The 18,406-nt window shown below is 44.3% G+C and overlaps 1 protein-coding gene across 1 annotated transcript; it reads left to right on the forward strand.

Moving 5' to 3' along the window:
* Positions 1-1,772: 1,772 nt before the first annotated feature.
* On the forward strand, positions 1,773-17,196 carry LOC310874489 (PDZ domain-containing protein 7-like; the record flags this gene model as incomplete). The annotated part of the gene is made up of 16 exons (XM_083787306.1): positions 1,773-1,947; positions 2,534-2,671; positions 3,234-3,408; positions 4,499-4,675; positions 6,158-6,305; positions 7,923-7,983; positions 9,255-9,474; positions 11,306-11,478; positions 11,835-11,984; positions 12,690-12,787; positions 13,543-13,634; positions 14,415-14,506; positions 15,109-15,180; positions 16,040-16,630; positions 16,842-16,942; positions 17,053-17,196. The coding sequence occupies 16 exons, from the start codon at positions 1,773-1,775 to the stop codon at positions 17,194-17,196; spliced, it is 2,607 nt and encodes an 868-aa protein (XP_083643432.1).
* Between the last annotated feature and the right edge of the window lie 1,210 nt (positions 17,197-18,406).

Consider the following 18,406-nt stretch of genomic DNA (forward strand, 5'->3'; position numbering starts at 1 on the left):
AGTTTATGATTCACTTTCTTCTTGTATTCGTATTTGCTCTAACTTTTCAGTATATGCCTACTTTGTTGTTGAAGCCCATCTCTTTGCATAGGCTTCTCTATCTCCTTAATAGTTTATAGCATGAAACAGTTCAGTTCAGTTAACAACATCTCTCAAATAATTATCTAATGTGGTTTATTTGTAAGGGAAAGTAAAGTGTACTGTAAATGTTATACACGAAATGTGTAGGGTTAAACAATATCAGATAGCCACTCGTTTATGCAGGTATAGGCAGGCTATTCTGCTACGCAGGCAAAGTTATGTGAAAAGGAGTAAAGCACAAATGGCCTACCAAAAGTTACATCGGCCAGGCCATGATAATTGTTGTAAATCTAAAAATGTTTTACAATGTTAAAATGATGCAAGAAGATAGCGTCGCTGTCCTCGGTGCTGAAAGGTAAAGACTTACTGTAAGTCCCATAGCCGGGAGGGACGTTCGCGGTATGAGTGGGGCTTGGGTTGTCGAGGGGACAACGTGACGTCCTATTCCAGCATCTCTTCTCTTCTATAAGTAAGAAAGCTAGTGTAAAGTACATTTGAGGTTGTTATAAGGCTTCGGTGGAGACTATGAGCCAATGTACACAACCCCAGTCATTTTGACATGAAGATAGATGGGCTAAATTGATCTCAACATGTCCTTCTGGCCATGGGGGTTTCGACTGTGCCGAAAAGCCACGAGGGGAAGCCCTACGTGACGTCACGAGGGCACGCCGTTATCACGCATCGGGTTAAGTTTAGTGGCAGGTATGGTATCCATGGTTTCGAAAACCATGTGACATCCTGAAGATAAGTGGGTCAGGCTGTGGAAAGCGTGCATTAAGAAAATAATAATAAGGATTCCAATAATAATAATGATTCCATCTCTGGATTGCTAGTGGGAACATTCTTGCAAAAATAAATAGTTTCTACACATTGTAGAAAGTACAGTTACATACTAAAACATGCTTGAAATGCCTCACGTCACGTGTACACACAGGTACAAATAAACATATCAAGTTGTACTAGAACTCGATCTGTTTATTTTTATCCGGGACGTAGACAGGTGAGTGAGATGCACCATGGACAGGAATGGACCAACGAGTCACTCCAAGGAGGCAGAGAGTCAGCCATCATGTTACAAAGCAAGCTGCACTGGTGAGTGAGGGTCCCTCTGCCACTTCCTCTCAGGAAAGGCAAAGAGCATCATCAGTGAACCGTGTTTACCTTCCTTTCTATCTAGTGTTGATGTTTCATTGTTAATGATTCACATTTTCTTTTACTTAATTTGAAAGTAAAAGTATCAAAACTGCAAAATGTACTTGAGTAAAAACACAAAAGTATTGGTATCAAAATGTGCTTAAAGTACCAAAAGTAGAAAGTAGCCTACGCATTATGCAGAATGTATATATATTTTTTAAATAGCAGATCTACGTTGCGAATGCGACAAATTGCGACGCAAAATAGCTATTTTCAACTGGCATAAACGTAGGGCTGGTCAATGTATGTTTTGTAATTATAATAACAATTTACAAAGCAACGAGCGACTTCCACGCTTAGTGGAGTAAAAGTGTAACATTTGTCTTGTTCAGATGTAGTGGAGTAGAAGTAAAAGTGCAGAAAACTACTTTTACACCAACGAAGCACTTCATCCTAGCAGAGTAACTTCTTCTCGCCTGCTGCTCTAGTCCCCTCCGTCCAGCGCTGAGCACGTGGAGGAGGAGTGCGTGTGAAAGGCGACCCGGCGGCGGGCCGCCATGGCTCACTCATCTGAGCCGTCGTCGTCCCGCAGGGAGACGGCCCCCGGAGGGACCCAGGGGTCACACACGGCTACGCGCAACCTGCTGCGGAAGAAGGAGCAGCGGCGGCGGCATGGAATCCGATCCTGCTCGCCTATGGGCAGGGTCATCCTCATCAACTCTCCTGTGGATGGTGGGCAGTGTCCCTAGTATACTGTTTATGATGTGATGTTGAATAGTTCAGTTTCTATTCTGACATCAAAGCCAAAGTGCAGTAAAACAAATGACTGGTTGAAATGGGTTTAAATTAAGTGACTTTCAACTGGTCAGCCAAATGAGATAACGGCGTATAAGTGATTGCACTAATTGTTCTTGAGGTAAATGTTTATCCCCCAAAAATCAGTCTAATTTGACCATCAGGATACATGAATAAGTGGGTGAATACAAAAACGTAGTTACTGAACTTTAGCTTTGTAGGGCATATTATCTGCTCTACCGGGCATTCTCACTCGCCTTCATCAACTGTTTAATGTAACAGTTATACACTCGTTCAGAATGTAGCGTTATTGTATAGTATAAGCAGCAAATACAAAGTAATACTAATAGGATTGCACATAGCAGAAACAAATTAATTGTTGATTATTGGTTTGTCACATGCATTTCACAGCACATGGGGGCATTGGATCTTTGCTTGATTACTTGACATATAAACAACATTGTGTTATTGATTTATTTGAACGCGGTTGGCATTACATTGACATGTTGGTTGTGGCCCTCAGGTGGAGACGAGAGCGAGGACATGCATACGATCACGGTGGATAAGAGTGTGGATGGAAGGCTGGGCTTCAGTGTGCGCGGAGGCTGTGAACACGGCCTCAGTATCTTTGTCAGCAAGGTGGAGGACGACAGCACGGCAGGTAAAAAGAAATGAGAGGAATCAACATTGTCAGACCATACCTATTTACACTTACTTCGACAGTGGGTGCTGGGCCAATGAGGCAATCATGGAAGGAGGCAGGGCACCAAACCATCGTTAGGCAAAGGATTTACTTTATTGTAGGACGTTTCGATCTCACAGGATCTTCATCAGGTCCTTATAAACAACAGATGCACACGTTGTTCCAGCACTTCCATTAGCACTCAGATTGAGTCCCTCTCCCGCTGTGTGCCACCCCCACAAACGGCAGGTGAGACTCATTACTCCTGAGGAGCTAGGACTGTGACAGCCAGAGTTTACATACTGTATATAACAGATACCTGAAATTCATGTCAACAATATATCAGTGTAGACATAGACAAGGCTCTTATTTATCAACGCGGTGTACCTGGTGTATAATAAGGGCCTAACTCCACTGTTCTCAAGGGCTCTTTTCAGACTTGTGTGTGTGTGTGTGTGTGTGTGTGTGTGTGTGTGTGTGTGTGTGTGTGTGTGTGTGTGTGTGTGTGTGTGTGTGCGTGCGTGTGTGCATGCGTCTACAGAGCAGGCTGGCCTGTGTGTGGGGGACAAGCTGGTGGAGGTGAACGGCGTCAGCCTGGAGAGCATCACCATGAGCAGCGCCGTCAAGGTGTTGACGGGCAACGACAGGCTGAGGATGGTGGTGAGACGGGTGGGGAAGGTGCCCGGCATCCGCTACTCCAAGGAGAAGACTACCTGGTGAGCAGGGTTCATCAGTTATGTCCGTACATGGACAAATGGGTCCGTGCATGGCGAGACAGTTTGGCCTCATCCGTGGCAAATTCTAGATTTAGGTTTTACACACACCATTACAATGCTCTTATATTGATCATGAATGAGTCCCTATTACTGAAGAATGTCAGTCCCCAGGTTCTCTTCAGAATATGGATGACACTGATTTACTATGGCACTATGTATGGCACATTAGGAGTCCACTAGGACAGCGGTTCTCAGACGTTTTATTTCCAAGGAGGACCCCTATAACTCTGAGAGTGTACGGGTCCATTTGGTTCCATTCATACACTCTCAGAGTTACAGACGACACCCATAATCGTCAGTTAGGGATAGCTCTTTATGTGTTTGTCTGCTCATTTTGTACGTCTGTGGCACTGAGCCCTGAGAGAGAGAGAGAGAAGTAATGAAATTAACTAAATTCGTCTTTGTCTGAGTTTCCGTGTTCTGTATCGTTCAAAACAATTATGCTTTTGTGCAACAACAACAACAACAACATGCTTTTGTGCAGAGGTGGAAGCATTCAATTCTTGTACAGGCAAGCAGTGGTTCAGTGGTGGAAATAGTACTCAATTGTTTTACTTACCGGTAAGTAAAGGTATCAATACTGCAATATAGAACTATAAAAGTTTAAAGTTTAAAAGTTTAAGCCTTTTTATTAGGTGCTATACTAGCACCTAATAAAAAGGCTTAAACGTGCTGCTCCAGTGTCCTCTCCTCCTTATGTGTCAATGTTCCTGTGATGCACCGTACCACTTGAGGCGCGTTGGTAGACTCCCTTTGTGTTTAAAAGTTGAAACTTAGAAAATAGCAGATCACAATGCGTCGCGATCCGACACATTGTGAGCTTGTAGATCGGCTATTTTCAAATGGCCGAAATGTATATAAGGGCTGAAGTGGTTAATGTATGTTTTGTAATAATAATCCAAATGTACAAAGTAACTAGTAACTAAAGTTGTCAAATAATTGTAGTGGAGTAAAAGTACAATATTTGCCTCTGAAATGTAGTGGAGTATTTTACTTAAGTACAGTACTTCTCCCTGTATTTTCTCCCTAGGGTGGATCTGATCCAGAGACGCATGGTGGTGGAGGAGAGTGGCCGAACGCCGTCAGATGCCAGCGCAGACAGCGCTCTGCGAAGGATTGTCCACCTCTACACCACCTCGGACGACTACTGTCTGGGCTTCAATATCCGCGGAGGGAAGGAGTTTGGTCTGGGCATCTATGTCTCCAAGTAGGTATAACTCCAAACATAAAACAACTTGAGCCAGCCGAGCCATATATTATTCTGTTCATAATTGTATAGATTTATTTTATCTGGTATACCGAAAAAACAAATGGCATAGTTTTTTATGCCATGATATCTCCCCAGATTGTGAGTAAAGCTGAAACTTGAATGGAAGTCCTCCACCCAGCAGTGTGAAAAACCTTGTTTTCTCTTATTTTAAGTATTTCTCTCCAATGAATCTTACATTGATGTGCTTGTATAACATTGTCAAGCACATGCTTCAGTCAGAGAGTAGAAAGGAACAGAAGGGTTTGTTGAAGTGATTGATCCATGCTGCCAAGAAACAAACATACATATAACAATTATATAGGGTGCCCCAGTGGCTCATCCAGTAAGAGCGCATAACTTAGTCCTTAATTCCTGCAGTTGGCCCGGTTTGGAATTGACCATAGGCAGCCCCCGCATGATCCCGTCTCCCTGTTCACTGACACTGTCTCTATCGAAATACAGCAGAGATGCCCAAATGTTGGCCTTCATGCGATTGTAGTATGTTTATGAGTTGTGCAGCCACTCCATTGCCCAGCAATGTGTGTCCCTGGCTGGCTCGGTCCCTGGCTGGGTCTGTCTCTGGGTCTATCCGTCCCAGCACAGAAATCACTGTTGCGCAGCCTAACACACAGGCAACCACACACACACACACACACACACACACACAAACACAAACACACACACACACACACACACACACACACACACACACACACACACACACACACACACACACACACACACAAACACACACACACACACACACACACACACACACACACACACACACACACACACACACACACACACAATACTTGGCCAGTGCCCAACGGTGCAAGTTGGAAATGCATGCCCCACCCAGATATGATGTCTGTGTCCCTTTTATGCTCATATATGGAGTTCTTTGTCAGGCATGCCCAAATATGGAGTATATGCAGACATCAGAATGATGTACAGAGCCCGGGCAGGTGCGGTTCTGGACAACCGTGGGTCCGACCGACTCGACACCGGGCACTGCACCTCCTGTGGTGGTGTGGAACGCATGTGTGGAACACGTGTGAGACTCGGTGCATTTATAGTTAGATAGTTAGATGACATTGCCAATTATACACATGCAATATGGCACTGTTTTACACAGTTGGGCAATGAAAGCTGTTTCTCTGTTAATTTATTTCGTGTTCACGTGGAGTGGTCTCTAAATTACTTTTTCAGGCTACAATATTCAATGCCTCATTAATAATAATAATAAAAAACTATATTTATATTAATTTCATACATAAATATAGCTTAAAGTGCTTTACAGAGCAGAACAGGGAAACAAAAAACATAAAATAGCATAACTCAACTAAAAGCAAGAGTGAATAGGTGGGCCTTGAGTTGTGCTTTAAAGATTTCTAGGCCATTTCTAGGTTTATCTTTATATCTGCTTCATGCTGTCAGACTGGACCCAGGGGGCCTGGGCGAGCTGAACGGGATCAAGATGGGCGACCAGATCCTGGCAGCCAACGGCGTGAGCTTCGAGGACATCAGCCACAGCAACGCCGTGGAGGTGCTGAAGAGTCACACGCACGTCATGCTGACCATCAGGGTGAGCTCTGTGCACATGCACACACGCCATTTTGGGAAAGAACTTGGGGCTCCCTTGCCTACTTCCATCACAGGTGTTACCGATGACACTAATGGAGGCTCTGTTCCATTCTGGTCAAACAGAGTCAGGGTGCTGCCGTTGTGCATTTGTACTCTCAGAGTTATGGGGGTCCTTGAAGTGAAAAAGATCCACTCTATACTAAAGGGAACAGAGCCTTGATTAGTGTCATCACCTTTGGAGGAAGTAGGGAAGGGGCCCGGAAGTAGGAAGAGTTGAGGCCTATTCATACAGTTTTAGGTGATAATGTGACCACCGAAAACTACAACATGACGTCACGCCGCGGCGGTAAGCGCTTCACCGCTCACCGCCTCGCCCCATCCCCATCCCCTCCCAATATTTCTGGCAGAAGCCCTTGACGGATGATTTCACCCTTCCGCAAATGTTTGTAGCCCGTAAAGTCTGGTATTAGTAATTCCTGAGACACTTACAAATAATGTGTGCCTACAGTATGAGCAAATAAAGACAATCTTCGTTTCATTCTTAAATAGAATATACTTCTATTAATAATCGAGTTTCCATTTTGATAGACTGACTTCATATAGGAAGCCCTTCAAGAAACCCCATTAAATGTTAAGAACTACATTGTAGAATGCAGAATGCTTAGCTTTTTCTTGTTTCTTTAGTGTGTGGTCAGAAGAGTCACACCTTTAAGCCTTCATCACAAACGTTGTCCTCGTCACAGTTGAGTGAGTTTAGTGCGGGGCTGCTTGGTGTTAATGACCGGCTGAAGAGGGCGTATCACATTCCACAATGACCTTTTGTGTTCGCCGCATTCTATTACACACTGTTATTAGAAAGCATGTGTGTGTGTTAATCTATCAAAGGTTTCAGTTTAAGTGAGCTTACATAGATTAGCTCGCAGGCCTATTCTATATGCCTTTCTCTTCATTTCTCACACATGCAAACACATGTAGACATATATATTTATGCCATGTGTATATGTTATTCCACTGCTGTGTGTGTTACTGCATGCCTGAGAGAGTGGCGGCTGTGTGGCTGGGGCAGACAGCTGGCATGCAGTTGTAATATTCCTGCGGCCACTTTAGTTGTTGGAGCTTGGGTTTCGCCCTGTGAGAAACAGCCAAGCCGTGTGCATTATTCACCAGGCTGCCGGGATCAGGTGGTGATCAAAGCCATAGGCGCGTCGTTTTGTGCAGAGTTTATTGCGTCCATCCTTTCCCGTTGCCCTGCCCCACATGGAAAGGGAAATGTTGTAAGTGAGACCTGCAGTGGAACTAGAAAGCAGCCCAAAGTGTTCAAAGCTACGCCGTGAAATCTTCCTGTGTCAATTCAACTCTGAGAGCATGCGGACCCATAAAGGTCCACGTGATTCCATTTGGACACTCATTTGGTCACATTTTGGTCAAATGAACACTTGGGATTTCACAGTGTCATGAAATGCAGCACACTCCTGAGGTGAGACGAGGAACAGTAACATGGCTTTATAGGCCTCTGTGTGGTTCTAAGGTTACTCTTTATCAAATATAGCCGTCCCATAAAAGGTCTCTACTTACAGTACTGTATCTCATTTACATATCTCTGGTCATATCTTCACAGGAGGCAGGCAGATACCCTGCCTATAAGGAGATGGTTGCAGAATACCGGTGGCTCAACAAGTGTATGTATCTGCATTTTGGTCTCAAGTGTCATTTACCGGTGTTATCTGGAAATCTCCAAGACTCAGTATTTTATAGTGTGTCCGTGTGCATGTGGGAGTATTTGACCAACCACTTGTTTATGTGTGTTCTGGCGAGTGACCTGTGTGTGTGTGTGTGTGTGTGTGTGTGTGTGTGTGTGTGTGTGTGTGTGTGTGTGTGTGTGTGTGTGTGTGTGTGTGTGTGTGTGTGTTGTGTGTGTGTGTGTGTGTGTGTTGTGTGTGTGTGTGTGTGTGTGTGTGTGTGTGTGTGTGTGTGTGTGTGTGTGTGTGTATATGTGCTTGTGCGTGCGTGCGTGCCATAGACTGTAAAAAAATATGGACAAAGCGTTCTCCGGGTCTAACATGAACGTAAAATGAAGCCTGTCAGTCCTTGTATTGTAAGTCGCCATCTTTCTAGATCCGTTTGGGCCCAGCTGGCCCTTTGGCTGGCCCAGACAACGAGGCGGGACTTCCCCCCTTCTTCTCCGTTAGTTTTTATTTTGACTCGAGTGGGAGGGGAATCCTGATCATAGACTGTAACGGTAGCCACGCCCCTCAGAACATATGCGACTTTATGGTCATTTTTTTAATAAATGGGACCATAATTTTCCAAAAAGAATATTATGACATTAGAAATGAGACTTTAAACTAGTGACTGGAAGCAGAAAGTATTCATGACCATGTTTATTAAGGTAATACAGTCTAGGTGAAGTTGGGCCCAAATACATGGACCTCTATGGGGCTATGGGTTTTTCTGGGTCCAATGACAGCGCCATAACAGGCCATTATATGAACTTTCAGGAAATCCCGATTTCCTCAGTGGCTTCACAAAATATCTGTCTGACTGCCCCCCTGGTGCGTGCACGTGTGTTCTTGACACCACATTTTGGGACAAATTCTGGACATGCCATTTGATTTGGGATTCATATTGAGAACAAAAGTGGTAACCAACGTGTGTATGTTTTTAGAATGTTTCAGAATTCATAATAATAAACAGTACGGTTATATAAACAATGCCTGCCCTAAACACTACAACTGTCGTGAAATGACAAACGATTCATATATATGGCTATACTAAGCATAATGTAGCACACTAGAAACAGCTGATCTACAAGCTCACAATGTGTTGTGAGCTTATGGACACCGGCACGCAACAAAGAAAAAAATCAGGCATTAGACAAACGGCTCTCATTTAGCTAGCGAACTAATAGCTACAGAAAATGTCCATAAGGTTTTTTTCTCTTTTTCTTCAGTGGCCAACGGTGCACAGTGCAAGTCTTCCTCCCAGGGTTCGGACACCAACTCGTCGGCGTCCTCTCTGTCGTCCGAAACGCCGGTCAGCTCTTTGAGTGGTCTCTCCCAGGTCATGTTTCCCCCGAGCCTGCCCTTTGGCTGCGAGATGGTGGACGTCTGCATCTCCACCGAGGACCACGGGTCAGGGTTCACTTTGAATGGAAACCAGAGCTCGCTGCAGTACTAGTGACAGTGCTTGTACAATAGGTTGAAAGTGTTTAGAGGAGTGTGGTACAGCAGTCCTTACCTCTCACACACATACTGTAGGGCCATATTTAAACCAGTGCCTCATCCCTAAACTTATATATAAGTATATATAATTGTAGTGGAGTAAAAGTACAATATTTGGATCCGAGATGTAGATGTGGAATAGAAGTAAAAGTGGGAAAAAAAAGTGAAATTGGAAATACTCAATTAAAGAAGGTACATATTTGTACCGAAATATGCCATCATTGCCATGCGACGCATTGTGAGCTTGTAGATCGCCAATTTTCAAATGAGTTTCATGCATTTGAAAACTTGAAATGGGACATTCTGCATAATGAGCACTTTTACATTTACATTTTGATGCCAATGCTTTTGTAGTTTTAAGGTCCCTGCACACTACCTCCTTTTTCGGATTTTTTGCAGCTTTTTTCCGAAAAACGCGTCCAGTCCACAAGGACCTTAACTTGAGTATTCACTTAGTAAGAGACCACACCTTCGCTCAAGTTTAACAGTTTATTGACTGATGAATGGGGGGAGGAGGGGAACCCGGGATGGGTGGGACTCAGGGTGGGGGTGCAGTCTCGGGAGAGGACGCCATGTATGCGCGCTCGGAGAGCGGGCGTCTCTGCTCCGGAACTGCCCGGGTTCCTGAAAGAGAAGGAGACAAGTGTGATTATGGAGATGGCGGTGGAAGGGGTGGATGGAGGGATTGTTCTAGACCACGTATAGACCGATTCCGTACCGGTTTCATGGTCGCAGCCTACGTATTTCCTGTAGGCGGACTCGACATAGCTGCGGGAGTAAAACCCTCACCAGGCGCACCTCTTCCACTACAGTGAACGGCAGAGTGACTGATGTTAGTTTGCCTCAAACTTTACTCCTTTACCTGCTTTTTTACTAACACTAACATTACAAAGATGCCCAGAACATCGAGATGAACCTGTGTAGTTTATGGCTGCTCCAACAGTAGTGGCAACATAAAAAAAAACAAAAAACGGAATGTCTAATATCCACCGCTGTGGCGGAGACCAGAGCCATTGAGTAATGGTTGAGACAAAGCAGTGAAAGATACATAACGCAAGTCTTACCCAATACCAAATCTTTCTGTTTATTAACACAAGGCTGCTGTACTTTATACCTCATACTTTAAATGCTTAGTATGAGGTATAAAATACAGCAGCCTTGTGTTCATAAAACAGAAAGATTGGGTATTGGGAAATTACGTATCTTTCAGGACCCTTCACTGCTTTGTCTCAACCATTACTCAATGGCTCTGGTCTCCGCCACCGAGGTGGATATTAGACATTCCGTTTTTTTTTTTTTTTTTTATGTTGCCACTACTGTTGGAGCAGCCATAAACTACACAGGTTCATCTCGATGTTCTGGGCATTTTTGTAATGTTAGTGTTAGTAAAAAAGCAGGTAAAGGAGTAAAGTTTGAGGCAAACTAAAATCAGTCACTCTGCCGTTCACTGTAGTGGAAGAGCCTGCCTGGTGAGGGTTTTACTCCCGCAGCTATGTCGAGTCCGCCTACAGGAAATACGTAGGCTGCAACCATGAAACCGGTACGGAATCGGTCTATAGGCAGTGAGAACAGGTAGATGTCGGCGCACGGGTGTATTTATACTGTGGTGATTGTGGCAGCATTGGCCAGGTGATAACGACAGGCAGGTGGGTTTGATAAGGAGGGGAGTGATTGATAAGGAGGGGGGAGGGGTTAAGGTCGAGCGGAAGGAGGCCTCTTCTCCCGAAACTGCGTTGTATAAATACAACTTCCCTTCACACTGACGTGTGATTTTGTGCAGGTCTGATGCAGTCAGCCAGGGTGACACCAGCCACAGCCTGGGGCCCACCACCCTCCTGAAGGACACCGTGATCGGCCGCGAGGGGAAGGAGAACCACAAGACGGCCATGCTGATGGCACTCAGCAGGCCCAGTCGGCCCATCAGCAGATCACAGAGCCAAGTGACCGTGGCAGGTGAGGACCGAGGGCCCCCCGGGGTCTGTATCTGTGTCAATAGCAGAGGTGGTGGGAAAAGTAAAAGCCTGCAGAATTCACGATGTACTTGAGTGAAAGCACAAATGTATAATTGGCATCAATTTGTACTTAAGTTGTAAGTACTCATTATGCAGAATGTCTCATTTCAAGTTTTCAACTGTATAAAAATCATTTGAAAATAGCCAATCTATACCCCACAGCTGTTGCCAGCTCAAGTTTTGCTTCACAGAAAAGTGGAGCTAAATTGATTCTCCTGTGGTCGCCTATAAAATGTCTGGCTTTCATTGTGTTAAACTTAATGCCAAACTTCATACCCCCCCCCTCCCCCTCCACAGAGGTGAAGCAGAAGCAGAAGAAGGAAAAGAAACAGACAGGGAAAGATCCTGCACAAAAGAGCACCCTTCAGCGCTCCAAGACCTTCGTCAACTCGTTGTTCAGGAGGAGAGACACCTCCAGGGGGCGCTCAAAGCCCTTCTACAACAGTGGTACTGCTTTCCCCACATAGTATTCTACAAATTAACTCAAATATGGAATTTAAACTGTTTCATTCCAGTGCTGAACAGGCTTAATAGACCCCATAATAGACCCTTATAATGTATTTTCCCCATATTGAAATTCAACCACCAACCTGAGCAACTACCTGTCACTACCTATTCAAAACTATCAGCGCACCTTTAAAATTCCTCTAAATGTGACATTAAAATGCAGTAGGCTACTTAAAAAATGCTCAGGTTCATTCAGCTTTTAGTACAGCAATACAGATTTTTTTGTGGAAAATAAATGGCACCATAGTTTTCACAAGGTTACACAAGCCGGGCAGATGGCCGGGAATGTTTTATTTATAAAATACAGTCGTTAACAGAATAATGGTCTACATTTATGTCGTTATGTGGCCAAAGTTGTGAATAGACAATGACATGCAAGTGATATCATGTTGGTATAAGTGACTGAGAAGATTGTTGCTGCTGCTGCTGATTATGCAAAAGACAGTCAAAACTCCATCATAGATAAATTCATATGTGCTGAGAGATAGTCATAGTCATATACACACATAATCATATGAATCTAAGTCTAACTTTGTAACCCTGTGTGTGTGTGTGTGTGTGTGTGTGTGTGTGTGTGTGTGTGTGTGTGTGTGTGTGTGTGTGTGTGTGTGTGTGTGTGTGTGTGTGTGTGTGTGTGTGTGCGAGCGATGCCAAACCCAGAGATGATGGGCGTGGTGGAGGACATGGCCCGCCGCCTACTGACTGAGGAGGAGGTGACCCATGTGATGAAGACCTGCCGCAGGGTAAGGATTCTGGCCCACACCTATACATACAGTAGACTATACATAGGAACACTACAATGTTGGCTCCACGGTCCTGGTATTTATTTAAAAGTTTAGTTAAAAGTTGTTCACCGTCTGACTGCGTGGAGTTTGCATGTTCTCCCCGTGTCCCCTAGGGTAGGTTCTGATTCCGATGAAGACTCGAAAAGTCGAAACGTTAATCTATAATTAAGCCTTGACTGGGAGCTTTACCAAGTTGCAGTGTGCAGACTTCTATTTTTTATATTGCCCTAGGGTAGGTACCCTAACAAAAACTATGCAGTAATCCCGGTCTCTAAAACTCCCCGTATGTGGTTCAGTGGTTCTCAAAAGAGGGGTCCAGGGACTTTAGGGGGTTCTAAATTGACCGTTACAAGTCTGCAACTCTGAACATTTCTGTCCATTTGTACACTGTCAGTTAAGCGGGGCGCTTGGAATGTACAAGTCCGAGCACCACTGTGCTAAACAGTTGAAGTTGTCCTTGTTCCATTCCAGTACATCGCACAGCGTTCAGTAGAGGTGTTTGGGTTGAAGTTGTCCTTGTTCCATTGCAGTACATCGCACAGCGTTCAGTAGAGGTGTTTGGGTTGAAGTTGTCCTTGTTGTTCCATTGCAGTACATCGCACAGCATTCAGTAGAGGTGTTTGGGTTGAAGTTGTCCTTGTTCCATTGCAGTATATCGCACAGCGTTCAGTAGAGGTGTTTGGGTTGAAGTTGTCCTTGTTGTTCCATTGCAGTACATCGCACAGCGTTCAGTAGAGGTGTTTGTGCACAACCTTCTGGCCGTGCTGGACAGGCCAGAAAAGCTGCTGCTACTGAGGGAGGTCAGGTAAGATGACCCAGGTGGGAAGGAGGAGGGGACAGTCAACACGCCATTTTGGAAAGAACTATGATACTAATGAAGTCTCTGTTCCATTCTGGTCAAACAGACTAGAGTCAGGGTGCTGATATTGTGCATGTTGGCTCACTACATTCTGCTACACTCCATATTTCCAGGTTCCAAATGGCCCTGTACAGATCTGTAACTCTGAGAGTGGAACCAAATGGAACCAAATGGACCCGTAAAGGTCTATTTGGTTCCATGTGTACACTCTCAGAGTTATGGGGGTCCTTGAAATAAAAAAAGTTTGAAAAATAGGAAGGAAGTAGGGATGGGTCCCAGAAGTAGGAAGAGTTATTCTGTATAACCCACATTTATTATCCACACAAAGGGACTTTTACACAACAAAGTTTTATTCAAAAGATTATGACTAAACTCAAATCTAAATCTGCTGTCAAAATCAAAACTATGTGTAAATGTGTTTTGTTAGCCTTGGGTTCAAAACCCTGGAGGGGGGCGGGCGCACAGGTTGGTGAACCAATAGGATCCACCGCCTGTATTCCCCGGAATTTTTAATCCGCCCATCTAGAGCAGAAATCACACTGGCTGGGGCAGGCTAGACATGATTCAACGTGAGTTATGAGGTTGGTCAATATAGGGGGGGCAAACAGGAGGGGCTTGAGGAGTTTTCACCATTATGACTTCATATTGATTAGCTACTGTAAGACAAGTTTTACATTGCAAGAGAATGACTGAATTAGTGTTTTTTTTGTTTGCTCTGTTCCTCAGAATGGTGGTCCTTCCTGATGACCTGGGTGATTTCAACAAAATTGTGGCTCCGTTTGAAGTAGAGGCTTATGATATCCTCAAATATCGTTCACGTAAGGCAGATTATATTAAAAATGCAGGACAAAGGTTTTTCCTTGGCCTCTAGGGAGTGCGCATACAAATTAATCAACATGTCGGTTTTCACATCAATGTAAATGGGCCAGAGTTAGCCGAAGCTAAATTTCATCTGTAGTAGTCTCCCTACTCTTCCATTAAGACATTTAGACTAGAGTAGACACTGGTTTAGGTAGGACACCTAGTGGTTGACATGTAGTACTGCATTAAGCTCCTGAGTGCTGGAGAGGCTTGGATAATTATGTTCTTGGGTGAGCGACTGAGCGTGATCGGAGCAGGAGATGTTTGGTTTCCCGCATGGCAGACTGGGGAAATCCCAGGTTAGGTTATGGACTGCAACTCCATTGCAACAATGAATGAGTGAGTGTGTGTGTGTATGAGTGAGTGTGTCCATGTGAGTGTTTTAGTTGGAATGAGTTAAATAATAATTATTATTATTATTTTCCTGTTTTCGTGTGTGTGTGTGTGTGTGTGTGTGTGTGTGTGTGTGTACACGTGTGCCTGGATGTATACAGTATGTGCGCACACGAGACACCTACATTCCTACATACGTACATGTGTTTTCTCTATTTTCTTTTAGTCAGAACACCTCCTCTTCGATCCCCAGCATCAGGACGAGTCCCCAAACGGCACCTCATCACTCCCATTCCCGGTCAGCTTCCTTTTGCATTATACAGTTATTTCCCCTGGCCTGCACGGCTGTGATCTTAAGTTTTGTCATTATGTTATGTCTTTGCAGCTCAAATTCTGCCTTGTTTTGGTTGAATTGGAACATGCTGCAGTTCTTCACGATCCTAATAAACCACCAGGTTTTGGTTGGCCACATAATGTTTTTTGGTTAAAATTATAGTCTTTATATAATCTTGCTGCGAATCACTGGCAACCGTGTTGTGAAAGCAATGATTTATATACAATTTAGGCATTTAGCAGACTTCTGTAAGTAAGGACAACACAATGTAATACATCAAATGCATCAAAATAGTCATCTTGGACCATAAGTAAACTAAGAACTTATCATCAGTCTAACAGTATAATATTCAAAGAAAAATCAATAATCTGTAATACACTCACGGCCATGATATGTCAAATTATACCACTATTTACGGCACTCCACTTCACATCGGGCCAATAACACATGATATTATCACGATATGCCACGGCATCTCATGTATTTATTCGTAATTAAATAGTATACTTGATCAAGTCCTTCTAGGAGCAATTTTGTGCTGAATAATAATTAGCACAAAAAGGTTTTTATGTGGCAAATTAGAAGGTATTCATGCAGTAGTTTATCACCAAAGATGACTTATTTTCTATCAATTTCAAGGAGATTTCCTCAGCATTCCTGAGCCAATAATTTGATGACTGGCGGAGTCTCCGGTGACCCGGTCATCAAATGATTGGCTTAGGAATGCAATAAAACCACATCCATGGAGTGTGTAATTGATAGAAAATAAGTATTCTTTGGGGTGTGAACTATCCCTTTAATGGGACATATCTCCTTTGTGCAGACTACCAGGGAGGCTTCGAGCTCCACAACGCGAAGGAGGTGGAGAAGGAGAACCACCTGCATGAGGAGCTGGCGAAGCTACGCGTGTCGGGCTCGCGGCTGAGCAAGGAGAGACCCCACACCTCCCAAACCTTCACCCCTCTGCTCGACATCCCCGTGGACGGATACGACGCCGACCACAGAGACCTCCGGCCCCCCGCCGCCAGGCCCACAGTCCCCAACTGGCTGCTCGCCCACAGCTCCGACTCGCGCTCCCTCCTACGCTCCGACATCGGCGCGGTCGGCTCCGTCCACTGCGACGAGGTTTCGTCGCACTCGTCCTCCGGCAAGTCCCTGTCGGAGAGGGGGAGATCCCCCTTTAGGAATGGCCACTCCAAAGGCAAAAACGGAGAGGGCGGTAAAGAGACGGTGTTCACGCTGCCGAGCGGCGCTCACAGGACCCGGCCTGCGGTGACGCAGGTGTTTCATTCGATCCCCGAGCAACGTATGAACGGCCATCCGGCTTCCACCGAGAATGGACACAATGGCACTGGCCCGGTACAGGAGTACGAGCTCAAAGCTGTCAACATCTCCAAGACCAAACAGTCATTGGGTACAGTACTCAGCAGGCTAGCATTGCATTGCATACAGTACCGGTACACTACATTTAGCAACTTTGTATATTACCTAAATATCTGTACATTTCTACTATATATGTATATATATATACAGTTTTTATTGAAGTTGATAAATATACTACTAAAAGAACAAGAAGCTGGTTTCCCCATTCCTTTAATGAACCAGTGTGTGTGCTTTTGATCTAGGCATCAGTATATCTGGTGGGATAGAGTCCAAGATTCAACCAGTGGTTAAGATAGAGAAGATCTTCCCTGGAGGAGCCGCCTCCACTTGTGATGTCCTAAAGGTTGAATGACAATCCCTTAAACACATTATGCTAGAGATGATGTGTATTTTATTATTTGTGGTTAACTAAGTCTATTAGCCATTTACATGTGTCTCTCTTCATCTCCACAGGCTGGGTTTGAGTTGGTGTCCGTGGACAGGGTGTCCCTACAGGGGGTCACACATCAGCATGCTGTTGACATAATACGCAAAGCCTTCAGCAACAAGGCCAAAGATCCCATGGTGTTCATGGTCAAAGTTCCTAAAAACCCCTGAACGGAGACGGACTCGACTGACTGTCACAAACACTTTGTTGGAGACTGAAAGATTCAGTCTGTATTTAGCTGAGTTCTCAAAGCCTGAGAAGCACGGGGATCATGCAGGGACCCAAAGACACTGAAGTATTCTGGTTTTTGCTTCTGTAATTTTGCCACAACAGATTGGAAAGCTTGGTCATGTTACCGTCCCACAAGAACATCCTCACAGCGACGGTCAGCACTATAATCGGGTATGAAGAGCAGCAGGCTACTGAGGTGACCACGTTTGTCTGAGGCAGCAGACCAATGCGGGAGCTCTCATAACTGCAGATACAATCCCCTGGATGGATAAGGCCTTGGAGGGCCCACTGAGGCGAGTGTTGTGGATAGTATGGGAAGGTTTTCGGTATGCAGCATGAAGGATATGGCCAATGAAGATTTGGGCTATACTAAAGACAATGAATAGTAAACAAACTAAAAAACTAAAAAAACAACGAAGCCGTAAATGATGGGGAAACACTAACAGAAATGACCGTGAGCTGTGTGCCCAACAAGCATACTGTAAAATCCTGAGAAAACGCAACCATTGTGTTCCTGGGACTAGTATTTGTTTGTTGGGTCACTGCAAAACTGCCCAAGAGCCAATGCTTGTCTCTGATATTGTTTTCTGTTTATATTACTATGCCGAAGCAGCAAGGATGTTGAGATAATGACATTTCAGAGAGCAGTGGCGTGGTGCTCCCTACTGCTTTTGAATTATTAAGTGTACAGGCTAATAAATATCAAACTGTAACCTGAGTGCCTCCCAGAACCCTAGTGGACTGAACATTATTAGATAGTCAGACGCCATGTAGAGAGATGGTTTGAAATTTAGAGCTTAACTTTTTTTGACGTCCATAGGGCAAACTTTAGTCTTCAGTACAGCTTCTACACAGCAATTATAAGGAGGGTTTGTGTCTCTCAACCTTTATTTGTACTACCTTGCAGGGGTAAATTGTTTCCAAAATGTGAGGAGGCAGTAATTCACAATAAAAACACCCAAAATGTAAACTACTGAAAACATCTATAATAAAACCAGATTAAAGAAACCTGCCAACTTTACAATGGCTGCTTTTCTCTTTCTAGAATCCCTCTTTTGTTGCAACTTTACAGAACCAATCAAGTGTTGAAATGTCCCATTGTCCACTGATACTGTAGATAGAGCATGTAGTAGATACAATATCAGCATA

This window comes from Protomyctophum parallelum (genome assembly GCF_964188405.1).
Source record: "Protomyctophum parallelum genome assembly, chromosome: 17".
Lineage (NCBI taxonomy): Eukaryota > Metazoa > Chordata > Actinopteri > Myctophiformes > Myctophidae > Protomyctophum > Protomyctophum parallelum.